The sequence below is a fragment of the Oxyura jamaicensis genome, chromosome 7 (assembly GCF_011077185.1).
Source record: "Oxyura jamaicensis isolate SHBP4307 breed ruddy duck chromosome 7, BPBGC_Ojam_1.0, whole genome shotgun sequence".
In the NCBI taxonomy this organism is placed as follows: domain Eukaryota; kingdom Metazoa; phylum Chordata; class Aves; order Anseriformes; family Anatidae; genus Oxyura; species Oxyura jamaicensis.
In genome coordinates, this window is record NC_048899.1 from 19,810,821 (window position 1) to 19,829,656 (window position 18,836).

The window sequence follows — 18,836 nt, forward strand, 5'->3', positions numbered from 1 at the left end:
CAAGACCTGTTTTGCCAAACGGGTGGCTGGGAGTGTTTTCCTGTAGTATTTCCAAGGGAAGCCCTTGGCTTCCTCTGGATGAATGGCCAAGAGGAGGTGGAGATTCTTCCAGACACTGGGATTTTAAGAGTACACAGCAAATAATGTATTAGCACATCTTATCCAGCAACTTTAATATTAATAACTGCAGCATAGGAAAAGATCGTGTTCACCTGTGAGGTGGCTACCTAAGAAACACTCTTCCCAGAGATTAAACGGATGCCAAAAGTCTGATGATACCATTGTCTGACAGGCAGTCCTATGCAGCGTACAGTAGATTTCTGTACCTGCCTCTAATATTCAGGCCTATCTTCCATTAAAGGTAACCTGTGCTTCTGAAACAACCACAATCAGAAAACAAAAGCAGCTGTGTACAGTCTCCAAGCACTTCCCTTCCACTTTCTGCATGGCACCCAGTCAAAACACCACAAGCTGCACCGACAGAGATGTGGACTGCCTTACTGCCTTTGCTGAGGTGAGACTTAACAGCTTAATGCAGCTTGATGATGTGTAGTCAGGCAAGTCACACGAAAACACAAAGCAGATTCAACAAATAAGGCGTGATAATTGAATTGCCTTAGGAGACCTTGCTTCTGACACTGTCTCACCTTTACCTAGCTATTAATAGTCTGCTTTTAGAAACATCTTAGTAGATGTAAATCCTATACTGTTTATTGCTATCACTTGCACTGAGCCATGTAGAAGACCTTGAAGTCAAAAAAAAAAGATTTAAAATTCCACCGACTATTTCTGAAATAACTACTAAAATACTTTTCCGTACATTGATTACATATCCACTTCAATACATGTCCCTTGATTTCAGAGAAAACCTTAAAAACAAAATTCCAGGATACTTCAACATAAACATTTCCTAGCTTTCTAGCAGCAGATCTTTGGGGAGGTTTGTCTCTTGCCAAGCCCTACAGCTTAGAGCTCTTCAGGGTGCCCAGGATGGGGACTGCCATGCAAATGATCTGGTGGGCACTAACTTTCCCAATAAATGTTTTGTTCAGAAATGTCTTTCCCACATAGCTTTTACATGTTAGCACTAGAGGAAATGCCCCTTTGCTACAAATTTAAGCCATCTCTCCTTTAAAGATCAGTAGAATTTATAACAACAACAAAAATCCACTCTTTTGTACATATCTGGGTTTAATGTGTAAAAGAAGTGGAGAATCTGAAGCTTTCATCTGCTTTTCAGTCTAGTTTATGAATAATTAGCTCTAAGTATTCATGCAAATACAAAGTCGGTGGCTGAGTAACAGCTGTCTTATTTATAGTACTTATTTAAGGCAGCAACCATAATGAGGTAAATAATTATTGCTATATTAGGAAAAATTATTTTGCAATAAGTTTCCATCATGATACAATGCAATGTCCTCAGGAGAGACCGCCAACTAACAGAAGAGGTCACCTTCCAGTCTCTCTTGTACAAGACATGCGGGACAATTTCAGTAACTTTTTTGCATGTTTGCATTATTTCTGAATATTAAAAAGTCCACCCCTGGTTAGCACTGGGACAGCGCTACATCCGCTCAGGCCGAACCCTCCTTCTCAGACAGAAACGTTCAGGCACACTTGGGTGCCCCAAAAACTCAGTAGATGTAATCCTGGAAGGCATGTCTTGGCAACACCTCAGTAAAGTAACCTCTTTTAATACCAACGTCCTGATATTAATTTTCATTGCAAATATTTTGCTGATGATTCATACACTGCTAATTATCTTTCTGCTTAGACAGACAGATAAGCACCTTAAGCATAATCAATACAGAATTATGCTGTTAACAGCAAACACAAGCTTTAATTTTCTCCTATTCCTTCTGCCTGTTTCAGCAGCATGTACATCTTAGATATACAGTCATGTTTACAAAAAAACATTTAAAAAATAAATAAATCCCCAATCGACAAAAACAGCAAGCAGGAAGCTTTTGGAACAGGTGAGAAGGTTTCTGCGAGAGAGACAGTTTAAGTGATGTTCTCATCATGCCTAGAAGCACTGTCAGTCCTGCCTCATCCTGCAGGCAATCAACAGCTGACATGAGTCATCTGCTGTCCTACATGTGATGTTAGGCAACCTATAAAAGTCTGATACTAAAGCTCTTTTTAGCTCCAGCGACCAGAAAAGATGGAGAAATGTGTGTAAATACTGTATTTAAGAACTTGTTTCAACTCCAGCAGCGGAGAACTACTTCCAGGCTTTTACTCCCTGCTTCTCTACACAAAGCCCTGAAAAATGCATCTGTAATACACCTAGTCTTTTTAAGTCATTTGAGATATATAAAAAATAAAACTATTTGCTGTATTTAAGCAAGTGGAAACGTAAGAAAAGCTAGTGATCTGTATGAAATAGTCAGGAAGCGTGTGCAATTAAGTTTTTAATCAGAGCTTTTGACTTGTTTGTGGTCTTTACACAATCCAAGACCAGTGCTTGGTCTTTATGTGAGCAAATGAGCTCTTTGTGCAATGCATAACCCTTTACAATCAGATCTGTTCACATACAGAGTTTTTAATTTATTGGTACCTTCTCCCTTTATTTTCCAAGACATGTAGAAACAGAGACTATGTGTATTCTTGGTAATAATATAGAACCAAAAATCACACTGATGAACCACAGAAGGGAGGACAAAATGTTTACATCTCCTTTACACCTACACATCAGAGCAAGCGTTACATAACCCATATCAGACGTTGCTAAGCAAATGTTTGCAAGGGAAGGGAAAACCATCAAAGTAAACATTTTCTAAAACACTGTTAATGGAGGCCTATGTACTGGGCCTAACTTTCTGCTACATTATGTTTAGTTAATTGAACAATAACATTGATTTCCACATCGGTGTTTTCATTTGTACTGGACCAGCTACAAGGATTAACTAGCAATTTAGTCAGTTCACAAGTAAACACAGCATACAACAGCAGACAACTATTTTCTTAGGCATGAACATTTTCCAAATAGAACCCCTGAGAATATGTATCTTAATTATATATTTAAGAAGGGAAATATTTAGGAAGCTCTTTCTTTCCACATTCCAGGCCTTCCAGCAGTGCTCACCAGCCCTGTACTGCCCTAGCAAATGTCGAACTGCTCTAGGGCTGAGCTGACCCAGGGAGGTTTAGGCAAATGCTAATGTGAACCAGCTGCTTTCTCTTGGTCAGCCACCTTCATCTAATCATTCCTCGTTAGTAGTAGTTGAGGAAATTAGTAGAATAATTAACGGTTTCAGAGCAATCCTCAAAGCTATGGTAAGTCTATGTTGTTGTGAGATCACCTGAGTAACACTTGAGTAAGCTGAAGCTGGCAATTCGTTAGCTATGGTCGCAAACAATGAGCAGCCTGCCTGACGAGCTGAGGGCTGCCACCTGGGGTCACAGCTGCTGCCTATCCCAGCTCTGCGGTGTCCCAGGGTGCGAGGCAGGCAGGCAGTGCTGCCGGCCGGGCTGCCGCGCCGCGCTCCTGAGGCTGCTCGGGCAGCTGCAGGCTGTCTGGGAGAGCCCCAGCCCACGCCTCACAGCTGAACCGCCCCAGGGACGCGCAGCGGGATAGCGAAGGCAGTCCCGGAGCCCCAGCGACTCCTCACTGCCGCCCTCAGTGTGCCCTGACAGGGCGGCTCCGTGCGGCGGGGCCGGCCCCTCACAGCCGTTACCGCCCCGGCGGCTCCCAACGGGCGACTGCGGTTTGAGCCAATCAGCGGCGGGCTTGTTGTGAGGCGGGCGAGAGCGGCGGCCAGTGGGAGAGCGGCCGTTGGGCGGGCGGGAAGGCGGCGGCCGTTTGAAGGCGGCTGCGGCCCGGCGGAGGAGCCTGGCTGCGGCCCGTAGTGGCCCCGTGCCGGCAGCACCCCCCCGTAACCATGTCTAACGTAAAGGCAGAGGACGAAATAACGCTCGTTGAGAGGGAAATGAAGGAGTTCTGGACCGAGCTGAAGGGCGTTTATGGCACGGAGCAGCTCCAGCAGACTCTAGCGTTGAGGGACTCCTGCAAGGAGTCCCTGAAGGTCCTCTCAGGTGAGGAGGCTGCACCTCCTTGCACCCCTGCGTTCTCCAAGCCATCCCCAGGCTTATTCGGGTAACTGAAGTCTCTTGTTCTTACAGAGAAATGGGCCAAGAAGCTGAAAGAAGGGGACCTGATGATCGATAAAATTCAGGAGTATAAAAATGGTACAGTACGGTGCTCTATTTGCTATCTAGCATCTTTAAAATTAACACAGCTGAATAACGTGTTTAAGTTCCCCTTTTAGAAGGTAACCTGTGAAGTCAGAATGAAGATAGAACAGAAACACGCAGCTACAGGATGCAAACTGCAAGTCAAAAGCAACTTGCTGGAAGAACTTCACTGATGACACAAAAGGATAAAGACTTGTTAAAAGCTTTCTCCGTAGTGTTTTTGGTGCTTAAAAATGAACAAGTGATTACACTTAAAACAACAAAGTACCAGAACTTAAAGACTGCAATAGAAAAGCTAAATTACTTAGTAAAATATTGCAAACTGTTACTTAAATATTGTGAGGTTAGTTACGCCTCTTCTATGATAAAAATAGAATATAGTCAGCTTATCACTCTAGGATTAACTGCTCTGAATTCTGTAACTGAATTTCAGAATCTCAGGTAAAAATAGTTGCAACATGTAGTATCAGTCACTGTTACTGTTCTGTACTTTTTGTCAATTTATCTCTGAACAAGATCCACTATCATTGTGCTTTAAAGACGTAAATTGTGTCTGGCAGCAGAAACAGACACATGATACAGACAGTATCAGAGGAGCTCCCTACTTTGTAGGTTTACTTCTGAGTAACTTTTATTTCGTCCTGATGCTTGCAGTATGCACTTCATTAGATTTTATTCCATCACCTCAAACTATATGGATGAGTGCTAACTAGCGGGAACCTAATTCATCAGCTGTAAACGTTCATATTTTCTTGCTTCCTTTCAGAGATTCTTCAGCAGAATAAACACATATCAGAAAATCAAGAACATTTGACAGAAATAAAATCTAACCTAAACCATGAAGAGGAGCAAAAGAAGGAGTTAACTGATAGTATCCAAGAGCTTAAAGAAGAGTTGATGAAGAAAAAGGAAGGTGAGAGTTTTTAATTAGAGCAGGAAGGGTTTTTAATGCTTGCTCTTGATGGGGTTTACTACTGTTTGTTTTTTTTTCTTGTGCTTTACTCATTTTTTACTTGGTACTTCTGGTGGCTTTTAAAATTCTAGTGATATCTTCTAAAAACAAGGCCACTAAGCAGAGAGTGGAACGACTGTGCAAGTCTAAAGAGTTGTTTGAAGAGCGGCTTGGATTGGAAATACGTAGAATTCATGGTAAGTTCCTGTAGTCTCCTTAGTTTCCATATGCAGCGATACAATGTGGTTTATATTGAATTATGTAGTGAAGGATATAATAGCTCACAACTGAAGAATTGCCTTGGACATACTTAGTAGTAGACTAGTGTATTATATTGAGTCATCTTCCTCTCTTAATTACACGCTTGCTTACACTAGTCATAGCTGACAGTGAGTGCTGGTTGATTAGCAGCCAGTCTTGGCCTTAGACTGTGGCTCTTGTTCACAGCTGCTTTTGTTATTGAAGAGCAGTTCAGATGTCTTTGCGAATCTGAGGAAGATAATGGTTGGTATCTTTGCTAACTCCAAGTAAGTTATTCCCACTCCTTAGCCCAGATATTACCATTGTTTCTCAAATGGCAGAAGATGGTATATTAAAACATATTTGTCTTGCAAAGAGACCAGGTTTGCTGAATTTGCAAGTATTGCAAGAATTAATTAAAACAATCTAATACTGTGATTTTTATTCATCACTGTGACTCTCAAGCAAAGTGTTAATGAATTCTGTTTCTGTCTGCTTTAGATGAACAGTTACAGTTTATATTCAGGCATATTGACCACAAAGATCCTGACAAGCCATATGTGTTTACCCTTTCTATAAATGACCAGGGAGATTATGAAGGTATGTGGATTTTAGATTCTGTCCTCTTATTTACAAATTTAATCTCTATATTTGAAAAAAAGGGAGAGAAGAGTATAAATACAGTTTGTCATCTTTGGAAAAAAAGGGAGAGAAGAGTATAAATACAGTTTGTCATCTTTGTCTTCTAACTTATGCATGGAAAACTTTGCAGCATTAATATAAACAAGAGAAACTTCATTAAGTTATATGAAAACATGCACTCCTCTGTTTGTGTTGAGTTGCTGTTTGCTATGCTTGGTACAAAGTAGAGAGAGATACAGGGATGGATTCTTCTGGCCTCTTTTACGCAAGAATAAATGCCTATTTTGACAGGTGTATCTCAACCTGCTTGAGAAGCCTATAGGAGAGAAAAAATGTGGTTCCCTGCTATTAATTCCCTACAATTGAGTGATATAGGAGAAAGATTGAAACTAGAAATCCAGAATTCCTCTTTGCAGAGATCCAGCCTTTCAGATCTTAACTCAAGATCTGTATAGCAAAGACAGCTTTACAAAGACCAGCAGCAGTAACTTGAGTACTGTGCTGAGTTCCTTCTAGAAGAATGCTCCAGTCTCTGCTATGCCTCTAGGCATGGACACAGCAGAGTGCAGTTCTTATTTCAGCCCAATTTAGACTTGAATTAGTAAAAGGTTTATCACATGCTGGGCTACATCAGTTTTCAGTCTTCCCACCTGCAGAGCAACAAAAATGTTTAGGAAGGTGTCTCAGTTTTTGACGCAGGCTGAGAACTGCTCTAACAACTGAAACAGGAGCACAGCACTGAGTGGGAGGTCTGGAAATCAAAAAAGAATTGTATATTCTTTTAAGGCTTTGTCTTCACTGACAGAAAATGATTTAATAGGTTACTCAAAAATAATGACAAACTAAAACATACCAAGATAGGAGACTACATTATATTTAATAAGCCCGGAAAAAACACTAATACTGAATTTTTGGTAAATAGTCAATTTTTCTTATTTTTTGTCATTTTTAGTGACTTCCTGTACTCCTCCTCTGGACTGTATAGCAGAGTTCCAGCAGAAAGTGAGAGAAACTAACAACTTCTCTGCATTTGTTGCCAACATCAGAAAGGCTTTCACTGCTTTATCTTATAAACAGTCTGCCTAAACTTGGCTTATAAATCTGTTCCTAGCTATAGAGCACTTCTTATTTTTCCTTTGTGTATTGTATAAGTATCTATTTATCCATGTCTTACTCTAATCTTTAAATAAAGAAAAATAATGTCCACTGTCATTTAGAGGTGTTTTTGATCATTCTTGGAACAATGTTATAATCAACTACTTACCTGAGTGGCTCCAGACATGTAAATGTGGATCCAGTAGCAAGTAGCTAAACTTTGATTTGAGGCCTTTATTTCATGAGTTTTCAAACATGGTTAGCATAGGATTTCTGTTCATGTTCTGAGACAGTTATCCCAAAAGATAAGTGGAAGCCAAAGGAGCAGGGGTGTGGGGAGGTGAGTGGGGCTGTTGCACAGCATTATGCACAGCATTAAAAAAAAAAAAAAAAAAAAAAAAAAAAAAAAACAAAAACCAAAAATAAAAAATTTTTTTTTTTTTTTTTTTTTGAAAAATACTTTTTTTTTTTTTCTGAAACGTGATAACTAGATTACCCTCTTACTTTCTATATGTGGTAGGAAAATACTTTTCTTGATAGTTAACTTTTTTTCTTATGCTTCTGCTGCATTTATCCTTTTTGAAGCCTGGTTTTATATTTTTGGTCTTCAGTGTATGATACAAAATAGCTTTTATCCATTATATTGTATATTAAAAATTGTTGGTCTTTCCATTTACTAATGGAATTATAGCAGCCCTCACTGTTCTTGCCTCAAATACATAACCCTACCCTGGGGGTTGGGGAAAAACCACAACCCAACCCTATTACTATGCCTTCCTCATCTCCTTAATGGGTTAGACTTAACCATTTAAATCTGGTGCTGCTTACACTTATAACACTTAAGAATGTTGCCCAGTCTCACATGAACTGTGTTTTAAATCACCTAGCTTGTATAAAGCTTAACGGTGCTACCAAATATCTAACAGCTGTTGTATGGAAGCAAAATATCAGGCAGGATGCAGCCACCTCAATTCCATGTTTTCAAAGGGAGCTTTTTTTTACTCATTAGGGCTGTACATATTGCTTAGATGCACTCTAGCATATCTGATTTGACTGCCATCTGCAGAGGATAGAAAAATTACTGAAACATGCTCTGAGTAATAAGTAGAATGGACTTACTGCCCTTTTTTCTTCATATGCCATCTCTCCATCATTGCTTTTCATGTTCATCCTGGGCATGAATAGTTGGCTTATTGCTTCTAGTGAAGTGACTTTACCAAGGTTGCTGTGTACAGAACATAAAATATGTGACAACCACGGCATTGGAATTTGCATGCTTAAGAATTATTTGCTTGAAAAGATGATGTGCCTGGTTATAAATATTCTGCACGTACTCCTTAAGCAAGCCTTAACATTTAAAATGTTTACCATGTGTAATTTAAGCATTTACAACAACTTTTGGAGTTTGAATAATGAACCTGTTTGTATTTACCAAGGAAAATCAGATGGGGATCTTACTTCCTCTAGAAAAAAGCTAGGCATTCCAAAAGCAGATAAAAATTAGAAAGAAGTGTACACAACAGAAGAATTGTTTCACTTATTACAATATTTGATGCAAAAACTAGCTTGTGACATCCCTGAAACAGCACTTGTGTTTGAAATTTTGTCTTTAAATTTTAAAACCTTTGTGCTTTTACTGATTGCACTTAGTGTGTACAAAACTTCATGCATGGGAATCTGGCAATTCGAAATTTTGTTTCTTTGGAAGCTGAACAAGACTGCTCATTCCAATAATAGGGACAATGCGGATAATACCGGCTCAACAGATGCAGTTATTGGGACTCCCATGTACTGAATAGCGTACAAACTGAAATATCTCAAAGGGGTTATGGGACAAGCTCTTGAGCTTAAAAGTAAATGCAGTTTAGGGATTATGACACACAGTCAAAAATCTCCCTCCAGTTGGTGCTCGTGCTCTGTCTACTTAGCATGATCAGGTTTATCTCAAGGCAGACACATTCTATTTTAGTGAAGGTCAGAAAAGGCTTTTCTTTGTCGTAAATCAATTTGCCCAGCTCTGAAGGTTGCTTTCCATTTCAGACCATTTACCTGTACTTACCTACCATGCATTGGCCAGCAGCTACTGCTGACCATAGAGAAAACTGCTGCTAGACACCAGCATGTATGCTCAGCACCTCATCACGTTTATCTCCCAATGTAATGCAAAAATCTGGAAAAAAAGGGGAATTGAATTTACTAGATACTGAAAATGGACTGGTGGGAAGACAAAATAATGTTAAATATTAATAATGTACAGAGTGCATTTAATCACAATCATTGTTTGGTTGTATGCTAGTTGGAGGTCAGGTTTGAAAAGAAATTTAATTACTTTAACAGTCATTCTGGCTAACAGAACAGTTTTATTGCACACCTACTCAAGCAAAAGTGGAGGTGGCTAAGCAGAGTTTATTGACATTTTTTATAAACCCTTTTTCATGTTGCTAGACATTTTAAAAGCAAAAGAAGGCGGCTACACTTCTGAAAATTAATAAAGACAAGTTATGCTGCATTTCTGTCATATTTCAATTGTTTTATATTACTTGCTATCTTTAACGCTTCAGTAAACTTTGTGCATTTATTGAGCACCCTGGAATTGTCTAAATTAGCCCTGACATTATAATCCTGTAAAATCACTATGCAGTCATTTGTGAGTGATTTATAGCCTTTGTAAATCCCTGCTGAACTAGATATAACAAACACATACATACATAAATGATCTAGTCCCACAGGCAGATTACAGTATGTTTTTTAACTGTGTGAATATACTAAATAATTATGGTAATACCATTACCTTTTTGAAAGAAATAGTTTCAACCCAATTACGTTAAGCTTTACTGCTGAAATAGGATTGTATGCCTGGAAGGTGGGGGAAACAGCTTTGATTGCCAGACAGTAAGACTTCATTCTTCTTGTTACCCCCTAATCAGTCTAACAATTATACACAGAGAACATTATAGAATCCTGAGCTTATAAAACAAGTTGTTCCAGGAGAAGCAGAGCTAATGAGGCCCGATTTCCTACAGATCTATTTTTCTTTTTCTTTTTTTTTTTTTCTTCCTTAAATGGTGCCATTCTTTTCACTGAAATATCTCAGCTTTTTATAATCTTCCTAGTGGATGGGAGCCCGTGCCAGTCCTCAGTTATGCTAGTTTATCATCTGTTTGGCTGCTACTGCTAAAACAGTACAATAATGGTTGCACTGTTTACCCTCCCTCAGTGCAGAGCATTGATTTGTGGTTCCCTCCTATACCTGCTTGCTGATTTCTAACACACCGTTGAAACAGCAATAGCTGCAACACTATCTCATTTTCAAATTTGGATTAAAAAGTTTGGATTCAGAAGTTGTAACTATGCTATAAACAGCGTTTAATCACACAAGTGCATACTGTTTTTTATATGATCTTATGCATATTTTAAAGTGCCTATGCACTGAAATGAGAAATTGAAGGAAGATACAATTAGTGTTAATCCAATTTCCCTCCTTTTCAGTCACAGCATGTTGAACAATGCTATTGACCCACCTGTTGGTTTTGTGACTCTACATGGAAACATGCTTTTTGGCTTGACTCAATGATTTCATTTGCACCGAGTACAGGATCATGGGCTTGGTTCTTCAGTATCTTGCATCTTCTGCACCAGAGCTTCATCTGGAATAACTGGCTTGTAAGAGAAACAGGTCTGTTGAACGAGTATCAACTATCTGTTGCTACTGTTTTGATTAGAAGCATGTTACGTTTACTTTACATCAATGGCAAGTATCATAAAGGATTCCAGGCATTTGAGACCAGACTGCATACATCAACTTTCTGGCTAAGCAAGGAGAATGTAGAAGTGATAGAGGGGCAACCTTGTGCGTGGTGTACTAGCTGTGTTAAAGCACAAATCAAGTAAATGCTTATCTCGTGTTAAAAATAAAAACAGGCAACTAATACTTATCTTACAAATGAAGCTGATAAGAAAGATATGCAGTTGTCTAACTCTATGTCTGACACAGCCACATTAATGGAAAGACAATGAAGCAAATTGATAATCGTATTCTTTTAACATTAGCCACCAGTTATCAGCATGACTTACTGGTCTGTATTACCCTATACTTTGTGCAAAGGCAGACAAGCCATCTGATAAAATCATAGAAAGAGGAAAACCTCTTCTGACATGCAGTCCTCAATGCTGTCATCTGCAACTCTGCAGCAATTTTCCGTCATTTTAGGCTCCAGCCTTTTCTAAAATTAGCCCATGATTCTGACAGTCTGCTTGGGACTGTGTTACAGTAGGCACCACCTTTACTAAGTGCTCTGCTGATGGCATTGCAGTGAATCAAGAATACCAAATTTGCAGTTAATGTTCATGCAATTTACATGAGAAAGTTGGTTTACTTGCCTTAGCTGTTCTTGCTGAAGTTTCCCTCCACTATCATTTCTTGTCTGTAATGGTTGGTACAGAACAGGAAATCCAGAATATAAAGAAAGAGAACAGGATAAAGAAAGAAGAAAGGGGAGCGAGTATAGCACAGGATGGAGAAAATGAATCCTAATTAAATGAACATATCTATGCTTTCTGAAAATATTCCGAAAGTCCTGGTCACACACAGTGCTGATCTTATTCCTCTGATCAGAAAATATACGGTACACAATCCATGATACTTTACTGTTGGCATCCACTGCAGGGTAATATTTTTTCTAAGAACAGAACAAGTTCTTGTGCCATTGCTCTTGTGCCTCTGTAAGCACAAGTAATTCTGGCCTTACTAAGAGTGGACTTTCAAATGAAGTATCTTTGTTACTTACTATGGTAATGGCATTAAGCAGAGACTCATCAACAAGGAAAGTCTTTACATCCTGGGAGAAGTTTGAGGAGCCTATTCAAACCAGCAGAGTGGGTTAGCACAGAGGGGAGCCTGCAAAACACTAGTCTTTTTAACTGTATTTGACTAAATTTAACATCGATTTGGAAAGAAGTAAGGACAAAATTATTCCCAAGGTACAAAGGCATGCTTTCCTGTAGTAGAAAAGCAACTGTGGTATGTTCCCATGTATTGAGAATGTAGGGATACTGCCAAAAGTATTTCTGGGATTCTGAACTGTGTTTGAGTTCAAAAGAACACCAAGAATGAGATGGATTTTGTATGACTTTGAGTTTGGCTGTAAACATGCCGGACACCTCTGTGACTCTCTGTGTAACAACCTTAGTCTTTATTTCCTATAAAGACGAGGACGTGTAGGAAGGTACACCTTGGTACATCCAATACACCAAATAAAATATGAAATAACTGTAAGACGGAACTACAGTCATTATATGCACAGAAGACTTCTAGTGAATCCAAAGCTGTATAAAGATGTTGAATGATCAGCTCTAATATTAAGAAAGGACATGCAGTTACTATACATTTCCTTAGGGATGGATGTGATTGTCCAATCATTTTGTTAAAATGCTAGCACTTCGTGTACTTTACTAAGGTAAGAGAAGAAAACTATCAGCCTGTTCCCTGGGACATTAATGAATATGTTAAAGTTTGAGCACTGGCCCAGACTTTTGGTGAGTTACTACATCACCCCATTTATAAAATGGAGATGGATGCCATGGATCCATGCAATAGAGTTTTGAGAGTCTGAGCTCAAGTTACATTTGGCTGTAATATCAAGCATTAGAAATGTGCATCTAATCTTGTTCTGATATAGCACTCATTCTATTCACATGGCAGCTGATAATGTCACAGTCAGCAATACATTTTTCTTCTGCCAAATGGCATTGTTCGAAGTTCTATAGTGGATACCTGTTGGATCTCACAGCTGAGTTCTTATATAAGAATTCTCATATGCCAGACAGCCCAGTTCATGCTGGATGCTTGAATTACTTGCAAAAGTAGTACATACTATCCTAATGGAAGCTTAACTATCCTCAGTATTAATGGTTCGTATATTCTTTATTTGGCAACATTAAGTTCTTAAAAAAACAGATAGTGATAATGAATGGGGAACAGCTATTCAAAGAACCTCATGTGATAGGAAAACTGCTGCTAATCTGGACAGCAGTCCCAGATGCTTTCTACATCAGCCTGGTCCAGGGGTGCCACAGTTCATGACATCACTTCCTCAACACTCCCAAAGGACAAAATGTTGAACATACTTCTTAAGCAATCTCAATTACTGATGTGTAAATGCTTTTCTGTAGTTGGCATATGGATTAGGTTGTCCTTTATAATAAGGGCTATGGGCACTGATCTCACTTGGAGATTGTTCAGTGAGAAACCACACATAAATATAAGACACGGTAACATCTAAATGTTTTGGCCAAATTAAGTATAAATTAAAATTAGATGAGAGGCAAATATAACCATAAAATGGCAAACCTTTCTAGTAGGAAGCAGCTCTTTCAAAGATACCTTAGGAGAGCAATAGTAATTAAAATGACTACTAATGGGTGTTAAAAGGGGAGGTAATCTTTCAAATGAGCCCAGAAATGGGACAGAAAGTTGCTAGATAAGTAGACACAGGAGGGTACCGATGCAATTTTAATTAAAGAAGGATCACATTTCACCTCTGAATTTTAGGATTTTTAAGTGGGGAGATTGCAAGAAGTTGCCTAAATATGGCATGAAATGCTGTTGTCATGCAGTTGTATGGAAGCCTTACTCTGTCCTATTTTGGAAAGAGTCAAAATATGCTGCATATATTTCTCCATTTCTCAACAGAGCATTGGCACAGTACAAGCTCTGGTTTTCCAGCCAGGTTCATATTGGTTGTTATGTAGTTTTTTTCAGAGCATTAGTATTTCTGGTGAGATTTTAAATCCATTAGATAACTAGCCCTAATCAATTTATAAGTGTGTTTATGGCCAGTGTGCAGATCTGTCCCACCCAAACAAGGCTGCCTATCCTCTGCACTGCAGTAGCATTTCCTGCCAGCTTTTCTCAAAGCTGTAACAAACTTCTCTGCAATTTCTCTGTTTTATTCCTTATGACAGATGTGTGGACACTTGCTTAGATACCCAAGGCCAAATTCCCAGCTCAGTTTTGTGCTGGATGCTTGGACTAGTTGCAGGAGTAGCATACACATTATTACAAAGGCTTAACAGTCAACAATCTGTGGTCACAGACAAGTGCGCTGGGAATTTCAGCAAGGGCATCTGTTCTTCCTGGACATCTTACTTACTGGGTTTAAGAGACACTCTTCTGATATTTCATCATTGTTCATGGGGAGAGCCAATATGTCAAGAGTGTTAAAATTCAACTTAGGCACACCTCTGAGGAGTCTGTGAAGGGATCATGAAATGAAAGTACTGACCTCATTCCTGAGAAAATCGCTCTCAGAATCAGCACTATCCTTTCCTCCTTTTTGAGTCTGGCAGTCTATAAACACACTGGATGAATTGCCTGGCAAGCGCACTAAGTCCTAGCAGAATAAATAGTTACGTCATTTAAAGAAAAATCTGCTCTATCAGTTTGTCATTTTATTTAGTTGGAAAAAAAAAATCCAAAAAGATGACTGGGACAGGCCTTAGGCAGAATTTGAACCAAATTCTTCAAAGCAAGTTTTATATTGGCCTGACATTAGTCTATTCTGAAACTGCATTTAAAAAAAGACATGTATATGTGTTGGTTCTAGAAGTAAGCCTCTGTTAGGAACTGCTATTGAGCATACTTGGCTTTACTGAAAGACAAGGACTCTTCACAATCATTTGCTCCATGTTTAGACAATCATTTTAATAGGACATGAGTGCAGAATAATTAGCTACCAATAACAAAAGATTGGTTTGGCACATCAGTTTTCTTTCATTTTTGGACAAAAAGTGATTCTGCTACACGTAAGTAAATGAGACATGCAGCAGTGCTGTGCTGTGGCTCTACAAGGGATCTATTTCTGGACTAAAAATATCAGTCACTGATCTCTATGAAATGGATCATCAGTTGGAAATAATCATAAATGGTACCTGCACAGAATTAATAACAACATGGAGAGCACTGTTCATTCACACAGCAGGACAGCTGCAGGTTTAACAGGTGGAAGAATCTGGCCCACTGACTTCAATAAGAAGAAACCTATATAGCGCTAATGTACTTCACCAAAAGGAAACTGAATATACTAGATCAATCATCAAATATTCCAAAATCTATAGCTTACCTAGGATATATTTATGGAGAACTGACTTCACCCTCCACTGTGTGAAGTGTAACAGTGAAGACCACCATTTAAGACCTGGACTGAAGACTAATCTTATTTCAGGGATGCAGGAGACTCTGAATGAGTATAATTTCCTGAAAGTTCCCCAGGACACACGAGCCAATTCCCCCTTGCAAATGCTGGGAAATTTAAATAGCTCACTCTTGGGTAGCTGTGCCATTAAGGCTGGGCACTGAGTCAGGGCTCCCTCACAAGGACTCACTAATGACACTACCTGCAACATCCATTTGAATACAGACACTTCTTACTTTCAGGCCTGATACAACCCTGAAGTGTGACTGTTAGCTCCCACTCCAGGGTCTTTGCAAACTGCATATCCATTACTGAGCCCTGTCTTGGGCTTCAAGTTTGGAAATTAGGATTTGGAAATCCCAAGAGCTGTAAACAAACAGCACACTGATTTGTCACTGACCATCCTCTGGCAGAATTACTAAAACAAAGCCCTTTTACGTATACCACAGTGAAGATTTGAATATTATCAGTGCAGTCAATATACATGCATCCATTCTAAATGGCAGTCTAAAAACTGTTGCCTCTTGCTCTATAGTTGTGGCTTGGTTATATGAATGATGTAGCAAGTTCTGGTCTAACAGCTTCCTGTGCAGTATTTGCCCAATGACACTTCCACACTGTTTCCCCATCTCCACTGAAACAGTACTGAGAAGCCTCTGTTTCCTGATTTTGTTGATAAGAAGCAGTGTGTTTGAAGCTTTACCTTTTTAAAAATGTATTAATCAGTCCCCTGACAGCTGTTCTGATAACCCTGAATCAAGAAGGCTACTGAGAACACCACCAACTCAAGCTGTACAGAGGAGAGTGTCATCTCCCGGCTCTATGATACAGGCTCAGATTGCCTCACAATTACACTGGAAGTTCCCCCCCCCGATATCTAACACTGCAAGATCAAACCCAATTTGTTGTTTTTAATATTCCAAAATCTTTCTCATCACTATTGCTTTTCAATTTCTTTCTCCTACTCTCTCTGTGTCTGTAAGGTTACTCTTCCCCAGAACACCTTAATATGTTTATTTTGCCAACATACCTCATCTTCTTATGGCTCTCTGCAGGCTGTTTTATGTGGCAATCCATAGTCCCTCATACTGTGCATTAACTCTGAATTTCATGAAAGTAGGGCCAGTTTACCTCCAGGGTAATCTTTCAGTGGTTTTCATCTACTAGTTCTAAAACATTTTTTTCAGAACTTTTTTTTTCTTTCTTTTTTTTTTTTTTTTTTCTTTTTTTTCCTTCCATGTCTTCATTCAGTCACATTTTTACTTTAGGACTGAACTAGGAGTCCACAAGCATGGGCTGCCTCCTACAGCCAGCCTCGCTTGCTTCCTCTGTGCAAAGCAAAGCAAACCCTGTGGCTCCCCTGCTGCACCAGCAGCAGCTGTCTGGGGAAACCCAGCTATCTGCAAAGTGCTCTACCCCTGCCCCTCTAACACTTGCATAGCTAAGCTTCGCAGGGCAGGTTATAGGTGTTAATGAAAAACAAATGTAAAAGTGAAATAATCTTATTTGCATAAAGCAAATTAACCTGTATTTGCCTTGCACAGGTAGGTTTTGGATTACCAAAATTAATGGACAGCTGCTTCAGTTTTCACAGAGCTGTGATCTCTGCATTTTACAGTGCAGAGGGAAGAGCAATCAGCAGCAAGAATTCTGGACACCTCAGTTAGCCCAACATGCTTTCTAGCTTCACACATATTACTCATACCAATATACCTTTAATGTCTCTTATACTTTTCAATATTGAGTGTGTTTACATTTTCAAACTCCTTAGTAAAATAAACATGGGAACTCTGTGGAAATCACATTACAACCATCCTGGATTCCTCTAAACCTGAGCACCAACTAGGATCCTATTCCATGAAATCCACTTAAGAAGGCAACCTACTGACAAAGGTAGGCAAGTGTAAAATAAGTCAAAGGGGCAGGAGTAGCATCATACAGAACAGGGCTCAAAGAGGAACAAAAAACAGGATAAATCAGGGAAACAGCATTCCTCCATCCACGCTATCAGAGCCTGGACTAGTGGTGTTGAGTGGAAATCCCTCTGTACAAGCTCCCAGCCTCTGCCCATCACTGTGTGATGAGCTGAATCACACTGAAATCTGCCCAGTTAACACCTTTACACATTTGGATTCCTTCCACTCACCTCTTGTCCTGCAGGAGACTGTGCTTGTCTCTCAAACAGCATTCTCTGTGAGCAGCCACAGGGTTTTAGCTCTTCCGAAGCAGCACTGACCTCCTTCTGAGGATTCTCCTTCTGAGGCAGTGTGTCTTGTACAGAGGGTCTTTTACAAACTTAAAGGCAGTACACCAAGAAATTCTTGCTCTTTCTTATATTATTCTGAGCCACTTTCTGTACACTCTGGCTCTTCCTGTACCATGTAAGTTGAGGGGTACACATGGAGTAGAAGCAAAAGACATTAGACATACAACTGGATAAACTCAAGAATAATTACATCTCTTAATAAATCTCTTCAATAACAAGAATTTAAATGCTGTATTAAATGCACTGCAAGATTTGCTCTATATATTATCATTGAGACATATTAACAATTGCAGCAATTAGTTCTTTAAATACAATCAGTGCACATCCCCAGGTTTACTTCTCTTCCAGAGACAAATCTTCCACCTGACATGTGGAGATTCCTATCATAACTAGTAATTGTGTTACGAAAACTATTTCCTTAATTTTCTGCTGAAGTTGTGTGAATATTTTTATGCATCGCAACATTTGAGTAATTCCTCATAATGTTTTAATGCTGCACCAGAGGCTGCCTGACAGTGGAATTTTGTAAGCTCTACTTTTGTGACTGTATGAAAGGAATTCCAGCTCAGGCATTGCTACACATAGCTACTCTTTGTTTAAAAAACAAACCAAAACCAAACCAACCAACCAACAAACAACAAACCAACCAACCAAAAAGACAACCCCCCCCAGCCACCCACCCATAAGCCTTTACCCCACTTCCTCTTAACAGCAGTGAAAAAAAAAACACAGAATCCTATCATAAATAAGCAAGCAGATGTGGTCTACTCTGTAATGGTAGAGGTCTGAAAGATGCAGGTTCCTTGGCAAAAACAACAGCTTTTTCTCAGGAGAACCACTGTACAACAGTGACCCTCTTCTCTCGCTTCCAGAAGAGGCAAGTAGTTGGTGCTTTAATGACTGACAGTCTAACCAGAAACAACCAAACAAATGTCTATTTTAAAAAAACCTCTGACCACTTGTACTAAAAAAAAGTTTTTCTGAAGTGGCTCAAGCTGGTACTTCAGAAATGATAACTTTCAAAATTTTACATTTGAAATCTGAGCAAAATGCCTTTTTTTGTAGTTTATTTTATTTTTATTTTATATAGGGAGCACTTGCTCTTCTGACACTTGTTACAAACTGTCTCAACCAAGAAATACCAGAAAATATCGCAGTGATGACCTCAGCAAAAACATACTTTATCTGCTCTAGAAATGCTGGCATTTGCAGTGTGGATGACAATCCTTGATCTAAAAGAAGGGAAAAACGT

General features: G+C 39.3%; 1 protein-coding gene across 1 annotated transcript; it reads left to right on the plus strand.

Moving 5' to 3' along the window:
* The first annotated feature begins 3,676 nt into the window (after positions 1-3,676).
* On the plus strand, positions 3,677-7,243 carry SPC25 (SPC25 component of NDC80 kinetochore complex). Its single transcript, XM_035331896.1, has 6 exons — positions 3,677-4,038; positions 4,126-4,191; positions 4,964-5,110; positions 5,242-5,346; positions 5,891-5,989; positions 6,984-7,243. The coding sequence occupies exons 1-6, from the start codon at positions 3,885-3,887 to the stop codon at positions 7,115-7,117; spliced, it is 705 nt and encodes a 234-aa protein (XP_035187787.1). The 5' UTR covers positions 3,677-3,884; the 3' UTR covers positions 7,118-7,243.
* Positions 7,244-18,836: the final 11,593 nt, after the last annotated feature.